Source organism: Bubalus kerabau, chromosome 15 (genome assembly GCF_029407905.1).
Source record: "Bubalus kerabau isolate K-KA32 ecotype Philippines breed swamp buffalo chromosome 15, PCC_UOA_SB_1v2, whole genome shotgun sequence".
Classification (NCBI taxonomy): domain Eukaryota; kingdom Metazoa; phylum Chordata; class Mammalia; order Artiodactyla; family Bovidae; genus Bubalus; species Bubalus kerabau.
The window spans coordinates 18,152,903-18,178,148 of NC_073638.1; the positions used below are offsets into that span (position 1 = coordinate 18,152,903).

Sequence of the window (25,246 nt, forward strand, 5' to 3'; positions counted from 1 at the left end):
CTCCCAACCTCCAAGAGTTACCGCATTGTGTAAACTCAGGTGGTTGAAAGGGGCTTATAATGAGAAACAAGAAATATTCCTCTCGCCCCTCCCACCCAGGAAATATCAAGGGTTTTAGACATTCAGTGCCAGGAACTTTGGATGAAGACCAAATATACATATATATTTCTTACTATAGCACAATCACATAGTAGAAAACCAAGACTCTTGGTTTGGGATCATAAAGAAAGATAAGATTAATTCTGACTACAGACTGGAAAAACATTCCTGAAAGTGGGTCTTAAAAGACAGGTAGAATACAGATTGGCAAATAAGCCCTGTTAGGGCAGAGTCTGAATCCATGGTTGTTCCTTACTAGTGAAGCTCATTCCCCAGTGAATGATGGAATGGTTTGGACAGTAGGTACAGGGTGTGTGTGTGTGTGTGTGTGTATGTGTGTAGAGCTGGGGAAGGAAGATGCATGCAGACCGTCATTGGCAGAAAGTAATCTGAGCAAAAGACGCGAAGTAGGAAAGTAAAGAACTTTGGTTTTTTTGTTTGTTTTATTTTATATGGTCATAGGGAGTTTACATTTGCTGGCCTTACATCAAGAAAGATTATCCAAACTTACTCATGGAGATCAACCATTATCTATTAATATTTTTAATACTGTCCTGGTCATTGGATTATAAAGAAGAATTACCTGAAATTCTCTCAATTCTTTTGTACATATACACATAAATTTCAATACTAAGATCATGCAAGTCTTGTGGAGACTCCTATGCTCTCATGTAAAGAACAGGCCTTGGAGGAGAAGCTAAAGATTTCTTTTTGTGGCCTCCAGCCTATCACTTACACAGCTAGTGATTGCTCCCTGATGCAGCAGATTCAGCTGAAAGCCTGAGATATGGAGAAAGTGATGTGTAACCCTTTCTCCATATCTTCTGATAAGACAGAAGTTTTATCAGAAGTGATTTTGTGCTGCTCTGCTATTTATCATACACAGAAAAAATATAAAGTTAACCTAAATCTCATTTTCCATGCAAAAGATTGCTAAAAATTAGCGAACATTCAGCAGAAGTTGCCAACAATGAATAGATCTCTGGGGAGGAGGAGGAAAGGAATTCAACTGACAGAATGTCCTAGCAAGCCAGCGGTTTCCCACAATACATAAACGTCAGCGTTTTTCCTTAGGACTTTTGTTTCTAATATTGACATGAATAGCTTTCCTGAATTGAAGATTTACATATTCCAGCTAGAAATTAAAGTTCAAGTAGTTTGTTATGTAGATTTGATTCAATGGAAGCATTAACAAGTCATAATCGAAAATTATTCTCCCTTTATACACCTTCCATTTATCCACATCCAACCACCCTTCAAGGCCAGTTTCTTTATTAAGTCTTTCCTAATAACTTCAGCTACTATCCATCTTTCTCTCGTGCTAAAGTCCTACTGTCTGTACCACCCATCAGGTACGTAGTCATGTGTAACTTTATAATATTATTTAAATTTTCACAACTTGTCTGCCCAAATGATAGGTTATAGATTTCTCGGGTTCTGCACTCTGCATTTACCAAAGAAGTTTGCATAGCCCATACAAATAGTAGGTCTTCAAAATATTTGCCAACGATTTCTTATTTTAATAAAAATACCACTAATCTTGATCCTAAAACATGTTGGGATTTATTTAAATAAACTACTGTTATGATAAACTTGGAAAGGGGTATACTTTTTCTTTATCATCGTTCCTGCTGAAGACACCATTCTCAGTCTTGCTGCTTTGAACCGAGAGGTGTGCGTTCAACATATTCAAGCAAAGTGTGAAAGACCCAGGGCCAAATGGTCTGCCAGGGCCTTCAGCCTGGTGTACAGCGGCTTACCTGATGGGTGCTGAGTGGCACAAGGCAGAATGATGGCTTTGCCTCTCTCTTCAGTGACTCTAGACAGCTTCTGGACAAGATTTCCAATGCCCTAGGCTGGTGGGCAGGGCACATGGAAGACAGGGGATCATCCCCGACTTGCTGAAGGTGAAATACACTTCTACCGAGTCCAGAATGAAGAGAAAAGTGCTGCTGAACTTCTCAGAGGGAAACAGACACTCAAAATAAAAGGTCTTGCTTCTTTTTGGAAGGGAAGGAGAAGGTATTTTAACAATCAGTCAGACTTAATTATTTTTACTTGCAATGGGAGAGAAATAAACCTCCTGACAGAAGTCCAGAGCTGAAGGGGAGGAAATGAAACCCCTTGCAGCTTCCTCTGCTGGCTGAGCACCTGCTGTCGTGCAGGCTGTTCACCCTGGCTTGGCCATGGTGTGGCTCCGGTAGGCCAGTCAGTCCCCTCCTCTCCTGCTTTCTCCTTCTCCCCAGATTCCTATACAGGCCATCTGGAGCAGGGGAATAAGTTTCAATCTCCCTTGTTCAAAACAGAATTCTGTTTTGAAATCTGCTTACTCCTCCCTTCACCCCCAATCCTGGTCACAGGCCCAAAATGAATTTAACTGTTAGGAAATAATACTCATCAAGAGATAATGTATCTTTTGTTTCTTTAGGTAAATTTACTCCTAAGTATTTTATTCTTTTCATTGCAATGGTGAATGGGACCATTCTTAATTTCCTTAATTTCTCTTTCTGTTTTTGCATTGTTAGTATATAGGAATGCAAGGGATTTCTGTGTATTAATTTTATAGCCTGCAACTTTACTATACTCACTGATTAGCTCTAGTCGTTTTCTGGTGGTGTCTTTAGGATTTTCTATGTAGAGGATCATGTCGTCTGCAAACAGTGAGAGTTTTACTTCTTCGTTTTCAATCTGGATTCCTTTTATTTTTTTTTTCTTCTCTGATTGCTGTGGTAAGGACTTCCAAAACTATTTTGAATAGTAGTGGTGAGAGTGGGCACCCTTGTCTTATTCCTTGTTTTAGAGGAAATGCTTTCAGTTTTTCTCCATTGAGCATAATGTTTGCTGTGGATTTGTTATATATGGCTTTTATTATGTTGAGGTATGTTCCTTCTATGCCTGTTTTCTGGAGATTTTTTTTTTTAATCATAAATAGGTGTTGAATTTTGTCAAAGACTTTCTCTGCATCTATTGAGATAATCTTTCAATTTGTTAATATGGTGTATCACATTGTTTTGTGAATTTAAGAATCCTTGCACCCCTGGAATGAAGCCCACTAACAAAGCAACTGACAAAGAATTAATCTCAAAAATATACAAGCAGCTCACGTAACTCAGTACCAGGAAAATAATCAATCCAATCAAAAGGTGGGCCAAAGAACTAAACAGACATTTCTCCAAAGAAGATATACAGATGGATAATAAACACATGAAAAGATGCTCAACATCACTCTTTATCAGAGAAATGCAGATCAAAACCACAATGAGGTACCATCTCACGCCAGTCAGAATGGCTGCCATCCAAAAGTCTATAAACAATAAATGCTGGAAAGAGTGTGGAGAAAACGGAACCCTCTTACACTGTTGGTGGGAATGCAAACTGAAATGAATGAAAGCCACAATGGAGAATAGTGTGGAGATTCCTTTAAAAACTGAAATTAAAACTGCCATATGATGCAGCAATCCCACTGCTGGGCATACGCACCAAGAAAACCAGAATTGAAAGAGACACACGTATCCCAGTGTTCATCGCAGCACTGTTTACAATAGCTAGGACAGGGAAGCAACCTAGGTGTCCATCAGAGGATGAATGGATAAGGGAGTTGTGGTAGATATACACACAGAATATTACTCAGCTATAAAAAAGAACGCATTTGAGTCAGTTCTAATGAGGTGGATGAAACTGGAGCCTATTATACAGTGAAGTAAGTCAGAAAGAGAAACACCAATATAGTACATTAATGCATATATATGGGATTTAGAAAGACGGTAATGATCCTAAACTCAAGACAGCAAAAGAGACACACATGTAAAGAACAGACTTTTGGACTCCGTCAGAGACGGCGAGGGTGGGATGATAAGAAAGAACAGCACTGAACCATGTATATTACCATATGTGAAATAGAGGACCAGTGCAAGTTCTATACATGAAGCAGGGCACTCAAAGCCAGTGCTCTGGGACAACCCAGAGGGTGCAATGGGGAGGGAGGTGGGAGCAGGCTTAAGGATAGGCAGACACATGTGCACCTGTGGCTGATTCATGTCCCTGTGTGGCAAAAACCACCACAATATTATAAAATAATTGTCCTCCAATTAAGATAAATTAATTTAAAAAATCCACAAGAATCTAAATAGCATAGTTATTTGGTACCCATGTCCAACTGTTTAAAAATAAGTCTTCCCTGAGATCACACATAGGGTTAAATGACCACTTTGTCCCTGTGTGAAAGTGTCTTATTATCCACCACATTATAGTGAATATACTATTTTCAAATCCATCTCCTTCATTACATTAAGAGATTGTAGAGAGAACTTTAGTATGTTTGGTACTAAGCCCATGGTAGGATCTTAAGTATTGTTGTTCAATCACTAAGTCATGTCTGACTCTTTGCAACCCAATGGACTGCAGCACACCAGGCTTCCCTGTCCTTTACTATCTCCTGAAACTTGCTCAAACTCATGTCCATTATGTCAGTGATGCCATCTAATCATCTCATCCTCTGTTGTCCCCTTCTCCTCCTGCTCTCAATCTTTCCCAGCATCAGGATCTTTTTCAAGGAGTCAGTTGTTCACATCAGGTGGCCAAAGTATTAGAGCTTCAGCTTCAGCAGAAGTCCTCCCAGTGAATATTCAGGGTTGATTTCCTTTAGGATTGACTGGTTTGATCTCCTTGCAGTCCAAGGGACTCTCAAGAGTCTTCTCCAGCACCATAGTTCAAAAGCATCAATTCTTTGGTGCTCAGCCTTCTTTACGGTCCAACTCTCACATCCATATAGGACTACTGGAAAAATCATAGCTTTGACTACATGGATCTTTGTTAGCAAAGTGATGTCTCTGCTTTTTAATATGCAGTGGTTTGTCACAGCTTTACTTCCAAGGAGCTTCTTTTAATTTCATGACTGAGGTCACTGTCTGCAGTGACTTTTGGAGCCCAAGAAAATAAAGTCTGTCACTGTTTCCACATCTATTTGCCATGAAGTGATGGGACCTGATGATATGATCTGAGTTTTTTGAATGTTGAATTTTAAGCCAGCTTTTTCACTCACCTCTTTCACCCTCAAGAAGAGCTTTAGTTCCTCTTCACTTTCTGCCAACGTGTCATCTGCATATCTGAGGTTGTTGATGTTTTTCCTGGCCATCTTCATTCCAGCTTGTGATTCATCCAGCCTGGCATTTCACATGAGGTACTCTGCATATGATTTAAATAAGCAAGGTGACAATATACAGCCTTGATGTACTCCTTTTCCAATTTTGAACGAGTCTGTTGTTCCATGTCTGGTTCTAACTGTTGCTTCTTGACCTGCATACAGGTTTCTCAGAAGGCAGGTAAGGTGGTTTGGTATTCCCACCTCTTTAAGAATTTTCCACAGTTTGTTGTGATCCACACAGTCAAAGGCTTTAGGGTAGTCAATGAAGCAGAAGTAGATGTTTTTCTGGAATTCCCTTGCTTTTTCTAAGATCCAGTGGATGTTGACAATTTGATCTCTAGTTTCTCTACCTTTTCTAAATCTAGCTTGTACATCTAGAAGTTCTCGGTTCACATACTGTTGAAGCCTAGCTTGAAGGATTTTGAGCATTACCTTGCTAGCATTTGAAATGAGCATATTTGTACGGTAGTTTGAACATTCTTTGGCATTGCCTTTCTTTGGGATTGGAACAAAAATGCCTTTTCCAGTCTGGTGGCCACTGATGAGTTTTCCAAATCTACTGGTATATTGAGTGCAGAACTTAAGCAGCATCCTCTTTCAGGATTTGAAATAGTTCAGCTCGAAATCCATCACCTCCATTGCCTTTGTTCATATGAATGCTTCCTAAAGGCCCACGTGACTTCACACCCCAGGATGTCTAGCCTAGGCTAGACCATGTGGTTATCCAGGTCATTAAGGTCTTTTCTTATACAGTCCTTTTGTGTATTCTTGCCACCTCTTTTTATTCTTTTCTCCTTCTGTTAAGTCCTTGCTGTTCGGTCCTTTATTGCACCCATTTTTGCATGAAATGTTCCCTTGGTATCTCTAATTTTCTTGCAGAGATCTCTAGTCTTTCCCATTCTATTGCTTTCCTTTATTTCTCTGCATTGTTCACTTAAGAAGGCTTTCTTATTTCTCCTTGCTATTCTTCGGAGCTCTGCATTCAGTTGGGTATATCTTTCCCTTTCTCCTTTGCCTTCTGATTCTTTTCTTTTCTCAGCTATTTGTAAGGCCTCCTCAGACAACCACTTTACCTTCTTGCATTTCGTTTTTTTTGTGTGTGTGTGTGGCATGGTTTTGGTCACTGCCTCCTGTACAATGTTACAAACCTCCATCCATAGTTCTTCAGGCACTCTTTCTACCAGATCTAATCCCTTGAATCTACAAATGACTGTTGCTACCTAACAGACATGTTGTTGAGTCAACACACTGGGAAAAAAATTCTCTTCTATAGGGCTTTCACTCTTGAAAGGATCACAGAGGACCTGGCTCTGAGTTCCGATGCTGTGAGGTGCTATGAGAAGAGTCCTGAGGCAGCAACATATTCCCAAGACTGTTGACGTAATGTTTCAAACAGAAGCTTGTCATATCTGGCAGGTCCAAGAGAAAAACGTGAAATTGCAATGCTACCCTCAACACTTAAGTTTGACAGTTGTCTGCTCTACAATAATAAAAAGAAAACCCTGATGGCAACCAATCTCCTAAGAAGGCAGGCAGATCCAAATGAATAACGAGGATCTGGTTTACCTCCCCAAGAGACTTAGGCTCCTGGAGGTGTAGAATCATTAGTCTTTAGGGACTGCTACCTGTAAGCGTCTATAGCATAACAGAGATAAGCCCGGATGAGGTAAGGAGAGAAAAGCACTTTAATCACTTTGATGATAAAACTGTAATTGTTTTGCAGCACTATTTGGAAATTGTGACACAATACTTCCTTGGCTTTTAGACAACTTAAAATTGCTTATAATTTTTAAAAAATGTACATTAATGTATCATTTTGTTCCCCCTGACTCTCCTTAAGGATCTGGGAGGCTCAGAACAAGATGTTACAAGATGATACAAGAAGTGAAAAAAGCTGGGGTAGCAGCTGGAGCCAGAGCTCAGGGGAACTGGCTGTACAAAGTGCAAAGTAGAGCTAGGTAAGGGTGGGGACTATGTGGCTTTGAAGGTGGAGACAGCTACCCTGGAGGGAATGTGTTACTCATAAACCTCTTAAAGAGTTTTGCCTGGATTGCAGCTGCAAAGCAATTAAACAGCTGTGGACAGACAGACATGACCTAATTTATTGGCCTTTCCTGTTGTCTTTGGTGCAGCCTGTGCTATAGCCTAACCTGCAACTAAGAGTGTTTGGTGGGGTGCAAGGTTGCGGGTTGCTGAGAACAGGGGAGAAACGGATGTCCTTGAGGAAGAAGAGGCACTAAACCCAAGCAGGACCCCATGGGGCCTTCCCAGGACATGGGGCCTTCTCTAGCTCCTCTCTCAAGTACCTAGATAGTATTTGATACACATTTCCTAATTTGTTTTGCAGATATATATATAAAAAAAAACTTCCTCCTCTCCAACAAACAGAAGATGTTAACTACTTGACAACCATCAGCACACAGCCCCAGGTCTCTTGGAGCCTAAGGACTGACAATGTTAACCCCTGTGACACCACCCTGGTACCTGTCCATCAGCCAGAGAACTGTGCACAAGCTGATCACAGACTCTGCTCCCTCACCTGGCTTATAAAAGTGCCTTGCCTAAGCCCTTCATGGAGTTCGGGGTTTTTAGGGCATAAGCCACCCGTCTCCTTGCCTGGTCTTGCAATAAACCTTTCTCTGCTCCAAACTCCAAAGTCTGCTTGGCCTCACTGCACATTGGGCACAGAAACCTGCATTAACAGCACAAGCAAGCAGGCCCAGTGCAGGGATGGCCAGACCCTCCTGACCCACTCCCTCACTGAGAAGGCCATCGTCAGCAGTCCCCTTGCCAAGCCCCAGCAATTCTTCTGCTCTGAGGAGTGAAGGACCCAACACCAGCTACTGAGGTGACAACTTTCAGCAGACAGAGTTCTCACTTGGCCTTCAGTGATCCTGAAGGGGGCTGCAAAGTGTAGGCTCAAGTGCCAATGCAGTGATTTAGCAACTCAAGTGTGGATGATCCAAGTCATAAGAATCTACCTTATGGCATTGGGAAGAAAGGAAGAGGACCACATGTAAAATACATGATAGAAATTTTAAAACAGACTACAAAGAGTTCTGCAGTTTAAAAACTGACCAATGAAAAGAAAAACCTTTGCTGCTATCTGGGCTCTGACATCGTTTAAATCAAAATGCTGGCTGTTTAGAGGATTTAATGGGGACCCCTAGGATGTTTCTCAGGCCACTCTGGGGCCTTTGGGGGTTCTGTCTGCTGTACTCCTTGGCCCCACGGTCACTCCTGCCTGTCTCAGAGCCCCACCTCTGGGAGGCTCATTGAGGGGCTGAAGAGCAGCAAGCCATCGGCAGCAGAAAGAGGGGTGGGGGGTCTTGTCAAGAAGCTGTGTCACATGGACTGCACTTGGGTCTCTAACCTAGACTGTGGGTTTATTTGGTGTGGCTGTAGAGGTGGGGGTGAGGGGGATCACAGGGGTCCCACACTGACCCGCACACATCATCGCAGTCTAGGATCACAACCCACACATTCTCTCAATGGCTATTTAACTCCCTCAAAGCTAAGGCATTAACTTCCCTTTGAATCCACACATCTCCACTGTTCAGTGGCTGGGTCAGTTCACCCATAAAGCCACAGGATACATTGCACAGCTGCCAGAGGGCACAGTCTTGTGTTCCAGTCTCACATCCACCCTTGGTGGTACTATGGTCTTGAGGTATTTTGAGAAAAGAGAAAAATAAGGATAATAATATCTCACCTGGGAAAATAAGGAAATGATATCTGCTCTTCTACTTTGTGCTCAGTCGCTCAGTCATGCCCAACTCTTAGTGACCCCATGAACTGTAGCCCACCGGGCTCCTCTGTCCATGGGATTTTCCAGACAAGAATACTGGAGTGGGTTGCCATTTCCTTCTCCATCTTTCTACTTTCAAGGATATTTGAGAGAATCTGGTGAGTATGGGAAGCTGTAAAGTACTGTATACATTTAAAATGTTATCGATCACATATTCCTGAATAATCACGGAATCAGCAAAGAAAGAGATCTAATTCCTTCCTCTTTCTTTTGACCAACTTGTAGTGAAAGCAGGATGCTTTACCTTTTCAGAAACTCTTCGGACTTCCGTGTTGTCCTTCTTTAACTATGTCCTATTCTCATGTTGAACATAACCACTCAACAATCAATGTGAAGTATGACCAGGGCTCGGTTCAGGGAAGGGAGTTCACAGCCAGGAGCTAATCAGCTCCTGAATATTATAGCATTTGTATTGCGTAATCACACAGTGGGCAGTAAAAGAAAACAAAAACAGCAGAAAGTGAAAAAGAAATTCTTCCAACTGTCAGACTAAACAGCTTCAGGGGCAGAAGGTCCTTTTGATCCTGCCAAGTAATTTTTAAGTGGGAAAGTACTAGAAATGAGGCTTTTTACATTTGTCAGGCATAGCCCTCCAAGACTCCAGGCTTTCCCCTTCCAAACCACAGGACTTCCTGAGAAATCAACAGTCCCTCAACTTATGTCAAGGAGTGGCTTGTAGGGAAGAGGTGACAGGTGAAGTCACAACCTAATGTCCTGGCAACCAAGATGGGATCTCTTATGCATATTAGAGTCATTTGGAAGCTCTGAAAAACATCTATGCCTCCCTGATCACAGACCAATTTGGCTGGAATGTCAGGGTGGGACATGGCATCAGGTGCTTTGAGAGTTCCCCAGGTGGCTGTCATTTCAGCCAGGGTTGAGAATCTCTGCCTTGGCAGAGCCTACAGTTCAAGACTTGTCATCACAGAAGCCAAGCAGACACATCAAATGTATCTTAGTGCCCAGGTAGGCACACAGAGAGGAGACAGAGTGAGTACGGAGAACCCAGGTGCAACCCCCTCCAGACAGGTGAATCTTAGTACCTACCAAGTCAACATTTTATCACCTTGAGCTGAACTGGAATGGTCTACAGCTCCCACTTAGGAAATCCAGCAATAAGTTTTCCCTAGGAGGTGCCACAGGTTGGATTCCTGATCCTAGGGCAGCCCATTCACAGGCAGGCTAGAGGTGCATCAGGTGACCTGCCATAATGGCCATGAACACCAGAATCTGACCAGAGAATGTGTAGAGTCAGCCAGTTGAAAATGCACAGCATGAAGTGAGGGAATCAAAGATATCCTAGAAGAAGGACAGGCTAGGCTCTGACAGGCAAGCAGCATAGCTGGTCCCTAGAGTTGCCTTGGTTTCCCAAATCCTTCAAATTCCAGATTCAGCCCACATGTAACCTTTGGGCAAAGCCCTTTCTATCTAAGGGGCCCTGAGTGACTCCTCCTTTCCATCCAAAGACCCTGACTAACCTGAGCATGTTGGAGACTGACCATGGCACCCAGAAGGATGGGGAGAAGCAGCAGCACAGAGAAGCAAGAGAAGAACAGGGCAACTCCCAAAAGATGCTGAAGCAAGAGACAGAAACTGTGAAAGGGCAGACAGGGCATGGACAGTCAGTGTAGGATAATCAGAAAGATAACTGAAGGGAATTTTCTGGCAGGGAAACAGAGCCTTAGCAATATAAGGCTGGGAAGTGAGAAAAAGCAGAATTTACAGGATGACAGAAGAGGGCAACCAGGATGGAAGAGAAAAGAAGAGGACAAGAAACTTCTTTCCCTGCTCTGCGCTGTTGGGAGATGACCCCTATAAGTACATTTCTCACGCTCAACTAGAAGTTAAAGACTTCCAGCTGGCTTCAGCCAGGCACTGGCAGGAACTGGAAGTCTAGAAGGGAAAAGTCAGGGTATTTCTCCTCCTCCCTCTGCCTTATGAAGAACTTCCGGTAGGGACTGTTTCTCCCAGGTTTCCAAATCCCCAGACAGGTCTGCCAAGGTCCCAGTTTCTCTTGAAGGATCCTAATCTGTAGGGCTTGGCTAACCCCGCCTGCTTCTAAAAAAACAAAAAGAAAAAATGTAAACTTAATTGTTCTTTAGTCACTCAGTCCTGTCCAACTCCACGAACTTTAGCATGCCAGGCTTCCTTATCTTTCACTATCTGCCAAAGTTTGCTCAAACTCATGTCCATTGAGTCAACGATGCCATCCAACCATCTCATCCTCTGTTGCCCACTTCTCCTGCCCTCGATCTTTCCCAGCATCAGGCTCTTTTCCAATGAGTCAGCTCTTCACATCAGGTGGCCAAAGTATTGGAGCTTCAGTTTCAGCACCAGTCCTTCAAATGAATATTCAGGGTTGATTTCCTCTAGGACTGACTGGTTACATTTTATTATATAAAAAATTTTAAAAATCCTTTTCTTAGATAAGTAGAAATTAAGTATAATGAAATCTGTGAAATATATTTGTCATGCTGCTGCTGCTGCTGCTAAGTCACTTCAGTCATGTTCGACTCTGTGCGACCCCATAGACGGCAGCCCACCAGGCTCCTCTGTCCCTGGGATTCTCCAGGCAAGAATGCTGGAGTGGGTTGCCATTTCCTTCTCCATATTTGTCGTAAATAGGACAAAAGTCAATTTCCTTCATGTATAGAGAAACATATAAAGCAATAAGAAAAAACCCCATTAAGACTCTGTGTCATAGTGGTGTTTGCTTTCTAGAATCCATTCCCCTAGTTTTCCCCCTTTTTAATTTTGTTGTGGGCATCAAAATGTGCAGTCCCAGAGGATGGATCACAAATGATTTAAGTCTAACATTTAAATCCGACTCCTTGATTTTCAATTCCCTTGCAGCAACCAGTGGCTTTATGACCTGGATTTGGTCAATGAGAGTTAAGGGGAGGTGTGCTGGGATAGTATTCAGCAAAGCTTTCACTTTCATAATCGAATGGACAGATGTAGTTGGCTGCACCTTTATCCCCTCTCTCCCACCTTAAACATGGATGTGATGTTTGGAGCAGTTGTAGCCATCTTTCATTACAAAGGGACCAAACTGACATCCTAAACCACTAAACCAGCTAGCAGACCTATTTCCAGATACCTTGTTATTTCCAAACAATTTATTCCCCATGGATTAAAGCCATGATTAGATTTGTTATTTGTGACAAGAAGCATTCTGAATATAAATTCTGAAATACAAATAGGCAAAGGTATAAATAGATAATTCATAAATTATGAAATGTAAATTAATAGTAAACATTTGAAAAAAGTTCAAATTCATTATAACCACAGTTTCAGAAATTAAATCTAGTATAAGAATTTTTAGCCTACAAAATTAGCAAAGATTAAAAATAATAATACAATTCAGTCCTGGGAAGGACAGTTTCTGCTGCAAGTCAAAGTACAATTTGGTAGAACTTTTTGGAAATCATTTCCCAACATATAACAAGAATTTAGAAAATATTTATATTATAGAATAATGATTCTACACTGTGGAATTTACCTGGCTGTGCTTAGTCGCTCAGTTGTGTCCGACTCTTTGAGACCCCACAGACAGTAGCCCTCCAGTCTCCTCTGTCCATGGGGATTCTCCAGGCAAGAATACAAGACCCAGGTCTCCTGCATTGCAGGCAGATTCTTTACCATTTGAGCTACAAGGGAAGCCCAAGAATACTGGAATGGGTAGCCTATCCTTTCTCCAGGGGAACTTCCCAACCCAGAAATCGAACCATGGTCTCCTGTATTGCAGGTGGATTTTTTACCAGCTGAGCTACCAGGGAAGCCCATAATTTATCTGAGCAACACACTTCTAATTGAATTAAGGATGTAAGCACAAATGTTTGTAATGACATTATTTAACATACTGTAACACAGCATGACAAACCTGACTCCATATTGAATCTATTCCTTTATCTCTAATCTTTGTGCTCTGTTGCTTGTGCTTAGTCATGCTGGTTCTGAACCATTTGTAAAATAATGTTGCCTGTAACTTGAAATATACAGGATAGCCCCTTCTCAAGACTCTTATCTTTAAAGGCATAATACTTTCCCCACTCATATAGAGATAAAAAGCTGCCGAACAGAGAATAATATTTGTCTTGTTGGAGGTTTGTAAGAACATTGTGACCACACCTAAATGTACAGATGCAAAAACAAAGAATTCTGGCATCAAGAAGTCTGCAACAACCAGCCACATCCCCTCCCCTCCAGATATAAAAGAAGCCCGAATTCTAACTCAGGTAAGATGATTCTTTGGGATACTAGTCCATCATCTTCTTGATCTGCTGGCTTTCTAAGTCAAGTAGCCCCAACAACTCATCTCTCAATTTATAGGCCTGCAGTATAGTAATCAGTATGAGCTTGAACTTGTTAACAATAGCAACGAGAAACAAAAAAAGAATAAGAGAAAATTGAAGTACCTAAAATATTGGAATGATTAATTAAATTATAAAATACACATAGAAGAATAGTATACAGCCACAAAAAATGTTGACTAAGAGTCTTAAATTTGAAGGGGTTATTTTTATGTCAGATATTACACATAAAAATATACATAATACTATTACAATTATATGAAAGTGAGTGTGGATGAAAATAGTTTTGATGGTTCCTAAAAAGTTAAACCCAGAATTAACAAATGTCACAGTAATTCCACTCCTGGGTATACACCCAAAAGAAAGGAGAACAAGTACTCAAAATCCTTGTAGATAAATGTTCATAGCAGCACTATTCACAATAGACAAAAGGTGGAAACAACCCAAATGTTTATGAAGAATGAATAAACAAATTGTGGTATATACATATAATGAAATATCATTCAGAACAATTTTAAAAAAAGAATGAAGTACAGATAGATGCTACAAGGAAGACATACATCAAAACGTGCTGAGTAAAGTGGGCACCAAAGGTTACATATCACATTTGTTGCTAAGTCACTTCAGTCGTGTCCGACTCTGTGTGACCCCGTAGACGGCAGCCCACCAGGCTCCGCCATCCCTGGGATTCTCCAGGCAAGAACACTGGAGTGGGTTGCCATTTCCTTCTCCAAAGCATTCAAGTGAAAAGTGAAAGGGAAGTCGCTCAGTCGTGTCTGACTCTTAGCCCACCAGGCTCCTCCATCCATGGGATTTTCCAGGCAAGAATACTGGAGTGGGGTGCCATCGCCTTCTCCAACATATCACATGGAAGGTTCTATTATATGAAATGTCCAGTAGAGGTAGATACATATAGACAGAAAGCTGATTGGTGGCTGCCAGCAACTGGAGGGAGCAGGAATAAAGAATAACTTAAAAAAAATTAATGTCATTGAAGTATAGTTGATTTACAATGTTGTGTTAATTCTGCTGTTAATACACCAAAGCAATTCATTATTTTTCATATTCTTTTCCATTATGGTTTATCACAGTTTATTGAATACAGTTGCCTGTGCTATATAGTAGGACCTTGCTGTTTATCCATTCCATACATATAAATTTGCATATGCTAATCTGAAACTCCCAGTTCATGCCGCCCCCACCCTTCTCCCCAGTGGCAACACAATCACAAGTCTGTTCTTTATGCCTGTGAGTCTGTTTCGTAGATAAGTTCACTGTGTCATATTTTAGATTCTACATATAAGTGATAGCATATGGTATTTAACTTTCAAAGAGTAAGTATTTAATGAGTTTAATTTTGAGGTGATGAGATTTTTTTTTTGGCCTTGTGTCCAAGTATTCCAACACCATTTGTTGAAAAAGACTATCCTTCATTGAATTGCTTTCATACCTTTGTGAAAAAAATCAGTTGGCTATATTTTGGGGCTCTATTTCTGGACTATATTCTGTTCCATTAAATCATATAAAATTTCCCCTTCACAAATACTATGATATCTTGATTACTATGACTTTATAGTAAGTCTTAAAATCAATTAGTGTGATTCTTTCAATTTTCTTTTTTTCAAAATTGTTTTGTCTATTCAGTTCCTTTGTTCTTCCATAAAAATTAGATTTCTAATTGTTCATTATTAGTATATGGTAATACAATAGGTTTTTATATATTAATCTTGTATCCTACCACCTTGTTAAAGTCACTTATTAGTTCTAGGATTTTTTTTCTTTTGCTAGATTTTTTTCTTTGTATACAATCATGTCATTAGCAAATATGGATAGTTTTATTTCTTCCTTTCTGATATGTGTATGATTTACTTCCCTGCCTGGCTAGGACCTCAAGTATGATGTTAAATAGGAACGGTAAGACTGATTGTACATCTTGTCTTGTTTTCAATCTTAAGGGGGAAAGCAGTCTTACACCATTAGGTATTATGTTAGCTAAAAGATTTTTTGTAGATGCCTTTTATCAGGGTCTATTTCTTCTTTGCCAAGAGTTTTTTTTCAAAGCCTTTTCTGCATCAATCACATGTGTTTCTTCTTTAGATTGTTGATATAGTGGTTTACAGTAATTTATTTTAAAATAGAGAACGACCCTTACTGTTTTGTATGAAATTGTGTCCTCCAAAAAAGATATGTTGGAGTCCTAACCCTTAATGCCTTATTTGGAGACAGGGTCTTTACAAAGGTAATCAAGCTAAAATGAGGTCTTTAGTGTGGGCTCTAATTCAATATGATTGGTGTCCTTATGAAGAGGGCAAAATTTAGACAGCAGAGGCAGATACACACACAGGGAGAATGCCATGTGAAGACTGGAGTTACACTGCCACCAGCCCAGGAACCAGCAGAGTTCCTGGGAGAGACCTGGGACAGAGTCTACTCAAGTGCCTTCAGAGGGCGCGCCCTTCCTGACACCTGGAGGCCAGCTCTTTACCGCAGATCTGCAGAACAGAGCAGTGGTTGCCAGGTTACCCTCTCCCAGCTCAGATCAGACCGCTCCCTCCTCCACTGCCATTCCATGTGTTGTTTTAAAGTTGAAACCAAGGCAAACTTGATATAAATATAAAACACCACAACCTTTCTTTGGAAAGTGGTGAGTTCGGTGTCGCTGTAGCCCCTAATTTCCTCTTTCATCACTAGAAAGTCTAACACACAGAGGAATGAGGAAGCTGGCTCCTGTGGTATGCCAAGTTGGTGTTTTGAGTACAGCCTTTAGATAGGGCCATTGGCAGTGCCAATAAGGAAACATTCCTGAGCAAAGTGAAGTGAGCCTAAAGCTCTCAATATTATGGCCTGTGCAGTAACTAACTACGGAAAAACAGACCCGAGTTGCCTCAGCACGGCTCTTAGCCAACTTAGCTCAGTTTTAAAACTCAAATGTGTTAATAGGAAAAAAAATATTTTCTGACTAACCTTAACTTGACCTTCTTTGTCCTTCATGTCGTATCCCCAGATCTATCCTTCTCTCACTTTGTGTTCCCTCACAGAAGTAAGTTAAGGTTCACTTAATTAGGAATTGAGGTGTATGAGGCTCTCATCCCTGAGACAATCCTTGACCACAGGAACTCGAGGCTGATGTACAGAAATGAACTTACCCATGAATACATTAACATTACAAAATGTATAAAACATTATCAAGAAAAGGGCAGAAAAATATTCAGATATTTAAAGTCATATTTCTGAAGGAAAATACAGTTATTTTGTATCTCTTGCATTTCTTTATTATTAAAAGAAATAATTAAAAAATCTATAATAATTTTAAGGAATAAAATAATAATAAAATGGTTAGAGTTCCTATAAATATCACACCCAAGAGATAACCATCTTAGTAGTTTACAGTATATCCTTACAAAATGCATATATACTTTTTAAAAAAACAAACAGTGATAAGAGAAAATTTCACATACTGAGGTACGGGGAAGTCATTCTGGCTTATACATGAGTAAACTTGAACTTTGTGCTAACTAAAACAGTCTGTGTGTACAGACATTGTATATCTGCTTTAATTATTAAAGAAAAGGGCAGAATGTGCAAAAGTAAAGAATGTGCATGTTAAAAATAAAGATTAAATGCTTCTCTTCCTGGGATACCAAAACTAGTACTATTTAAATGATAAGACTCCTTTCCCAGGTGCTAAGGCTGTACTGACTTGCTATGTACATGCTGATCTGTTTTCTTTTCTTTTTTTTAACTTGAAGGAATGTATCCTTGACTTGTTTGATGTTCTTTGCTCTGAAAATATACAAAACTGTGTTGAAAACCATGCTTCTCCATAGAAGTTCTTCAGAGTTATCTGAGAGGCTCTTTGGGAGGCTATAAGTCCTTATTGGCTCAAATAAAACTCCTTTCTATTCCTATTATATTGTTTATTGATTATTTCCCTTGACAACAGTTGCTAGCAATTTTCCTGTATATATGGCAAATACCATTAGTGGTCCTCCAATATCCATTATGTTCTTTTCCTTAGGAATAATATTCCCAATTTTTAGTATGCTATGCTATGCTATGCTAAGTTGCTTCAGTCGTGTCCGACTCTGTGCGACCCCATAGACAGCAGCCCACTAGACTCCCTCTGTCCCTGGGATTCTCCAGGCAAGAACACTGGAGCGGGTTGCCATTTCCTTCTCCAATGCATGAAAGTGAAAAGTGAAAGGGAAGTCGCCCAGTCGTGCCCGACTCTTAGCGACCCCATGGACTGCAGCTCACCAGGCTCCTCTGTCCATGGGACTTCCCAGGCAAGAGTACTGGAGTGGGGTGCCATTGTCTTCAAGGACACATGATTACCTAGAATTGCATGTTCTCTATTTTCATGGTCAGTGAATAGCAAGATCTGTAAGTGCAAAGATCTCAGTGCTGGTTCTGTTATAAGCTACATGACAATGTGAAGATAATCACTTCAACTTCATTGTAGAAAGCAGTACTGCACAGTGATTTAAGTGCTGATGGAGTCCACAAATCCAGTGCTTCTTAGCAATATTATCTCAATCAAGTTACTTATCCTCCCTGAACTTCTTCTGAATGGAGACTAAAAATATCCCTCAATTCGATTGTTGTAAAAATAATTAAAGGAGATAATGCATATGAAGAGTTTAGCACAGAGCAAGTACTCAATAAATAAGAGCTATTATTACTGTTGCCGTTGTTGTTAGCTTTTGAAAAAAAAAACAAACACCTGCTTTATTAGTTTAGGATGAGGATAAAAACTAAATTTAAGAGTTATAATGTCATAAAACCTAACTAGGGCACTAATCGTCAACCTTGGGATTTGTTGTTGTTTAGTTGCCAAGTCATGTCTGATTCTTTTGCGACCCTATGGACTGTAGCCCACCAGGCTCCTCTGCCCATGGGATTTTCCAGGCAAGAATACTGGAGTGGGTTACCATTTCCTTCTCCAGGGGATCTTCCTGACCCAGGGATTGAAACCATGTCTCCTACATTGTCAGGCAGATTCTTTACTGCTGAGCCACCAGGAAAGCCCTTATTTACCAGGCTCCTGTCATTATCTGCCAATACCACTCTCTCAAGCAGACTTCCCACATGGCTGCATTTCAGTCCTCTTCATTGTAAGAACGAAATGCAGCCAAGCATATTTTTTCATCTCTTTTAAGTGTCTCAACTTTTTTTCCACTCTCAGTTGAAAAGACCCACATCTAACTTTTGATCTACTTAACATATTTTCAGTTTGGCTATATTTTTAAAAAGAACTCAAAAAGTAAAAATTATGAAAGGTCAATAATTCCTAAGGTCACTAAAACAAACTCACTTGTACAATAAGCTGTAAACTCACCTTATTTGGTTATTCTGAGCATTAACTCTTTTAATTATTTTTACAGATTAGGTGTGGAACTATAATAGTATAGTAGTTCCACATGTATTGCCCACAGAGACCAATCTAAGGAGCAATTAGACTGGAGAATTTGTCTGAGAGAAAGCTTTCCCCTCAATTTAAAGGAATTAACTAGACTGGATGTTATTGAAAGGTGCAGACACCTCAGAGATCCATGATGTTGACCCCATTCTTTGTTACATTATCAGAACACTCCAGCCTATAGGGCATCCCTTTGACCTCCAGTTCTCATGGTCCCTTCCTCAGCCATGCAGGGCTCCATGAGAGCAAGCTACATATATATGAACTCTTCATCTTACAGGGTTTACCACCAACCAAAAACTTTCATAGATTGAAGCCATTTGCAGCAGAATTTCTTTGCTGTATCCTCAAGGTCAGCACAGTGTCTGGCATATAACAGATGCCCCATAAATAGGTATTCAACGTTTCTTGAGTCTGTCCTTGCCAGAGGCAGATTTCACCTGCTGGGAGAGGAGAAAGCAGACAGAAAGCCTAAGAGAGACAGGAGACCTGTGTATCTGGCTTTTAATCTCTGCAGGATGCTGCAGTTGCCACCAGCTATCAATTACTTCACCACTTTGATATATACAGACCTCCCCAAGACTGAGCCACAGCTCAGGTACACTAGCGTAAATCAACTGAAACAGCTAAGCTTGGGAAAACCATCCTGGGCTGCAATCTTGCCACTGGGCAAAGATAGTCTAAATCTAGACATGCCATTTTTTTAACTTAATTACATCAGGTGCTATAACATCTTATACTTTATAAGTTTTCTGCAACAGAAAAAAACACACATTTTGATTTATTGTTGTCTCTTCAGTGAGCTGACTACTTGATATAATCTCTTAGTACTTTCAGTCACACTTATGAGATGGGCGTGGTGAGGGTGATAGGGAGTTGGGTTTTCCAAAGACTTTTGTAAAATGTAAGATGCTTTTCACATTTTATTCTATTTATCATATTTATCTCTTAGGCTTTCTGCCTGCTTTCTCCTCTCCCAGCAGGTGAAATCTGCCTCTGGCAAGGACAGACTCAAGAAACGTTGAATACCTATTTTTGGGGCATCTGTTATGTGCCAGACACTGTGCTGACCTTGAGGATACAGCAAAGAAATTCTGCTGCAAATGGCTTCAATCTATGAAAGTTTTTGGTTGGTGGTAAACCCTGTAAGATGAAGAGTTCATATATATGTAGCCTGCTCTCATGGAGCCCTGCATGGCTGAGGAAGGGACCATGAGAACTGGAGGTCAAAGGGATGCCCTATAGGCTGGAGTGTATATATACATTTATATATGTATGTATACACACAGATGTATATTTTCTCCAAGGTGTGAGAGCAGTAAGGGTAAATTTTTCACTTGCCAATCGTGGTTTACACTCTCAGCCATTTCTCTTCACTGCAGCTAGAACCACAGACTGTACCAGGCCCTAAAAAATCATACCCAAGTTAATACTTCCAGGAAAAAAACCTTTCCACAATTCAAAATGAAGTATAACTGACAGACTGGAATTTAAGTTGTAATTTTCACTACGGGATCTCAGAGAATTTCTGTAGCTCAGATCCCAAACTCACAGGATTGAAGAGAACACATGTAACAGAGTGATTGTAGTCCATGACAGGGTTCAGGAGGGAGAAATCCCATCCTACAGAGGGTACTGGGCAATGAAAAGAAGGTGAAACAGAGACTGAGAAATGGGAAGAAAAGCAAGAGACTGCAGAAACCTCTGACTCCAGCCAGAGCAGACCATTAATTCCTTCATCAAGTATTTACAAGGGGCTATACAGACAGGAACCTTGTGACTAGGGCCTCCCTCTCCTTTAAGCCATGAAATCCTACACCCTTCCCCTCATCTGCCTTCCCAGAGCCAGGTGGCATGTGCCCAGGATTCCTGCGTCTTTACCCACAGGTCCGCCCTCCCATCTTGGCAGTGTTGGGCTTGAGGGCAGCGGAGCCCAGCCCCCAGCTGTCAGGGCAAGCCCACACCTTTCAGCAAACATTTACTGAATGTTCCCCATAGGCCAGGAGCTATGGCAGGCCCTAGAGAGTCACAGAAAGGAGATGAACAAATTTTTACTTATTTTCTTCTAGCTGCTAAGCACGTGCCCAGATGCCCAGAAGAAACTGAAATAATAACATAAGCAGTATTTTGTGTTCTGCTTTTTCACAGAACAATGCCTCATACATTTTTTTCCACCACTGCATCCATGAAAAGCTTGAGGTGCCCATACAAAACAACCAAGGTAGTCAGAAATATGGAACCAAAATATCACACTGGATGGGACATAATGATGTCTTCATAACTGTCCTTTGTAATGACTGCACTCTTACTTAGATTTGAAATTTCCCACTCTTTTGCTTACAGGTAAAACTGCAATATCTGAGAGTATATGTGTTGTTTTTCCTCTAACATAACATAACATATGCTATGTTTTAAGTTATTTCCAGCTTTGTGAAATGGAATTAAAGTGTGTACCTGAGGTTATTGAGAGGATTAATTAAATATGTATAACATGTTTAATACAGTGCCTAGTATATAGTAAGAGACCAATAAATGTTAGCTATTATTATTATTATCACAATAATAACTATTATTACCTAAAAGGAAGCACTTCATAAATGTTCGTGTGGTCATCTTCTCCACCTCAATCTCCTACTAATGAGAAACATCCAAGAATTGGATGACTAGGTCAACAGCAAGTCATGTCTTCATAGGTATTGGCATATTGTTCACTGAAACGATAGTGTTCAATTTCGAATGCCACTAACAACAAGCAGAATATATCCATTTCACTTCACCAAGTCTTTTCTGTTATTTTTAAAGGTGCAACACGGTATCATGAGATTACTTCAATTTTCTTTTTTTAAAATTACTGTTAGGGTGAACATTTTCCCATATGTTTTGTTTACTGTTTGGATATATTCCAAACAGTAGTATAAATGACTTATTTCTATGTTTTGCCTATTTAACAACTTGAATCTTCATGTTTTCTTAAAAATTAGAATAAACTCTTCATATATTTGAAACATTATAATATTTAATGCAAATACTTCCCCAGTAAGGTGGAGTCAGAGAGTTCTGGTACCAATGAAGGAAGATCAGGGGAAGCTCACTTCTATAGGTGGGGCTACAATCTCCTGCACCGTGAACTCAGCTAGTTCTATGCCATTAAGATCCACCTCTGGATACCTCTGGCCTTGCATGATACTGTAGTCCTATATTTCTAACTGTAGGATACTTCTTAGTTGTCTTGTAGACAGCTCAACGCTATCATAGATAGGCCTCAACCAGCAAACATTCCAAGCTTCAACATTTAACCCCTTTTCTTTTTGTCCTGGTCAAGAGATCTGGAGACTGTTCCTCAGTATAGTTAAAAAGGCCTCTGAGCATCTCTTGGGACTGTTGTACTTTCTCCCAAATAATACCCTTGATTTATATGTCATGTGTCTTGACTTTCGATTAGGAAAATGTGATGATAAAAAATTGAGCAGAAGACATATCAACCAAGTTGATATGTCATTGCAGGCCTTTTCTGCATGCCAGTATCCACTACTAAAACTGATGCATGCGAGCTCATTAGCAGAGCAATCCCATGGAGACTGCTATCCAATGATAGGTATTTGACAATGGGACACAGGAATCAACCAGGGAAAAATAAAATACTAGAAATAATTGCCTCGAGCATTGGGCTCAAGTGTCTGCTTTCCTTAAATTATTTTTCTGTTTTAATGGTGTCATTTAATTATTTATTATTATTATTTTTCAAATTTTGTTTAGTAGTTAACAGTATTGATTTTGTCTTTGCATTATGGCTTTTTCTGCTGATGTTCCAGTTAGGTTATGAGTGCCATGAAGTGTGTTTTAGGCTTCCTTCTAAGGCCTAGCCTAAGGGCATTTGCCACCCAAGTGTAATTCCACTTCCCTCTAAAGTCAGCTGCCATGGGCACCATAGGCTGCTATGGAGAAAATACAAGGCAGCAAGCATCAGGTCAAATACAAAAAGTCAAAATTTCCTTGAATTTTAAAATAAATGACATTACTATTTCTAAAAACTATACTTCATGAACAGTTAGCAGGATGTTGATAACATCTTCAATGGAAGCTACCCTCCACATTATTTTCTAATTCTACCCTCACTTTCCCCCCAAATATACTGGGTCCACCTAAGAAGTCCAGTCCTCTCTAGAAACAACAAACACTTCCAAGAACACACACTAAGAGCAACCAGTTTCTTAGTCCTTTTGGAGTATGTGTTAAAAAAAAAAAAAAAAAAAAAAAAACCTGCATGCAGTTCTAAAACTCTCCTTTCCAAGGTTGGGTGTGCCTGTGCACATTGCATGTGCCCACATGTGGGTACAAGCGTGTGTGTGTGTGTGTGTGTGTGTGTGTGTGTGTATGGATATACTGGGCTCAGGAGGGCACACTTCTGCAGTTTGAGAAAATGATAGAGCCTGTTTTTCTAATGGCAGATTATGATGGTATGAAATACACATCCTTAAACTTCAAATGCTCATTTCTTCCCACAGGAGTCATTTCTGGGGGCTGGGGGTGGGCTTAGCCATATCTGGTGAAGACAAGGCTTTGGGCCCAGTGTATTCTAATTGCTTCTAAAAAAACCAGCAAGGGTTTCCCTATGTGAAGAGTATCTTTGGAGGTTTTTTTGTTGGGGTGTTGGTGGGTGGGTAAGTGTGATGCCTGGAAGAAAGTGGCAACACAGAACTTAGACCACCAACAAGTTGTTCACAAACAAAACGGCTTTCTAAATTCCAATCAATGCCACACTTTTTGGTCCGAGACTGATAACTTTGAATTTTCTTCCACAGTCCACTGGAGAAGGCCTTGGGTGGGTTTAATCCAGGACAGATGAGAAAGTCTTTAATTAATTCCAGGACTTATCCCACACTTCCCCAGCAGAAAAAATTGGTTACTTTACATCTCACGCAACTATCTCCGGATTTCATTCCCTGGTAACTAATCCCTCACCTATGACACCGCACAATAAGGTGAAGGGTGAAGGTCTGCAGCAACTCATCTTCCCCAAGCACCACACACGAGGGGATCAAACCATTCTAGAGGCCCCAAGCGTCCCCAGTTCCAGCTAAGTTCACTCCACACCTTTTGGCTAGTTTCTCGAACTCCATCCAGCTCTTGAGGCGGGAAACACTTGACCTTCAGTGAGGTGCCAGCTCTCCTGGGCCTCGCTGACTGCCCCCGTGGGTGGAGAGGGGAGGTTTCTCCAAGAGTGTGTGCGGCGAGAGTGGACGACCCGGAGGACTCTATAAGCACGTGGGTCCGCGCCGGCCAAGACCGCGCTCCCCGCCCAGTCTCACGGGTCCGCCCTGCCCACGCCACGCGGCGGCTTGGAGGACACCTGACCGACCTGCCACCCGCCTCGGACGGACCGCAAGCAGCGACTGCCGCCCACGTGTCGCGGTCGAGGGGCGGGGCAGCCGCGCGGGACCCACGCGGAGAGAAACGCGCCGAGGCGCCCGGCCGCGCGCCGAGGGCAGGGGCGCGCCCCCCCGCGGCGGGAGCGGAGCTCGCCGACCAGCATGCCCGGGAGGCGGCGTCTGGAAAGAGCACTCGCCAGGCCTCCCCGGTTCTTCAGATTTCCCCCTGCCGCGCTGCGCGCCCCGGGCGGAGGCTGCACGTCCCCGAGCTTCAGACAGGTGCCTGGCGAAAGCTCCGCGCCCGCCGGACTCGGTGGACGCCGCGGACGCCCCCCTCAAATGTGCACCAGACCCGGGGGAACAAAGAGTTAGCTCGGTACCTGATCCTCTCCTTCTCTGCTCTCTGGAGCTCCTCATTTCTTTCCAGCACCTGAAGGATCTTCCTGGCTTCTTCATCGTTTAGGAAACTGCAGTCAAACCCCTGAGGAACTTTCGTCATTTTATCTACTGTGTGTGCATTACCCTTAAGCTCCTTGGCGCCTCCTGTTACAATGACATTTCTCAAGCTACAGAAGACCAGTTTCAGGTACTTGATTCCAGAGCCAATGAAGCCCGTCCCTTTGAAAATCTAAAACCTAGGGAGCAGCCCACACCTACAGGACTAATTTTGATGACACCTTAATGACATATTTCTCTCAGCGTATCCAACCGAGATGCAAAATGAACCGCTGAAGGAGAGAGGGAACCAATCCCATCCCAAAGGGGCGGGCCGTTCCGCGCTCCTCCCTTTCCCTCCTCCACCTGGTATCAAACTTGTTTAACTAACAAGCCTACACATAATTTAGCCCCGAAGTGGGGTGGAGGCTTGAGTGTTGGCTCCAGCGTATTTATTTTGGCTGTTGTTGTTTGTCCACAAAACTTGAACTTGACTAGTAGGCGTGAAAAAGAGAGTTTCACGACTAATTCTCGTTTCTAATACAGAGCCCATAGGAAATAGAATTGCGGGTGGCAAAGAGTCGGGCACGACTGAGCGACTTCACTTCACTTCACTTCACTTCACTTCACTTCACTTAGGAGCTTTAGAACTGGCAGAAG

At 41.5% G+C, this 25,246-nt stretch overlaps 1 protein-coding gene across 1 annotated transcript in view; it reads right to left on the minus strand.

Moving 5' to 3' along the window:
• The window catches only part of EXPH5 (exophilin 5), a 102,004-nt gene extending 77,022 nt beyond the window's left edge, over nucleotides 1–24,982 (minus strand). The window contains exon 1 of the mRNA XM_055547817.1: nucleotides 24,532–24,982. Within this exon, the coding sequence (XP_055403792.1) occupies nucleotides 24,532–24,650 (119 nt within the window). The 5' untranslated portion in view covers nucleotides 24,651–24,982. The remainder of the gene's footprint in view (nucleotides 1–24,531) is intronic.
• Between the last annotated feature and the right edge of the window lie 264 nt (nucleotides 24,983–25,246).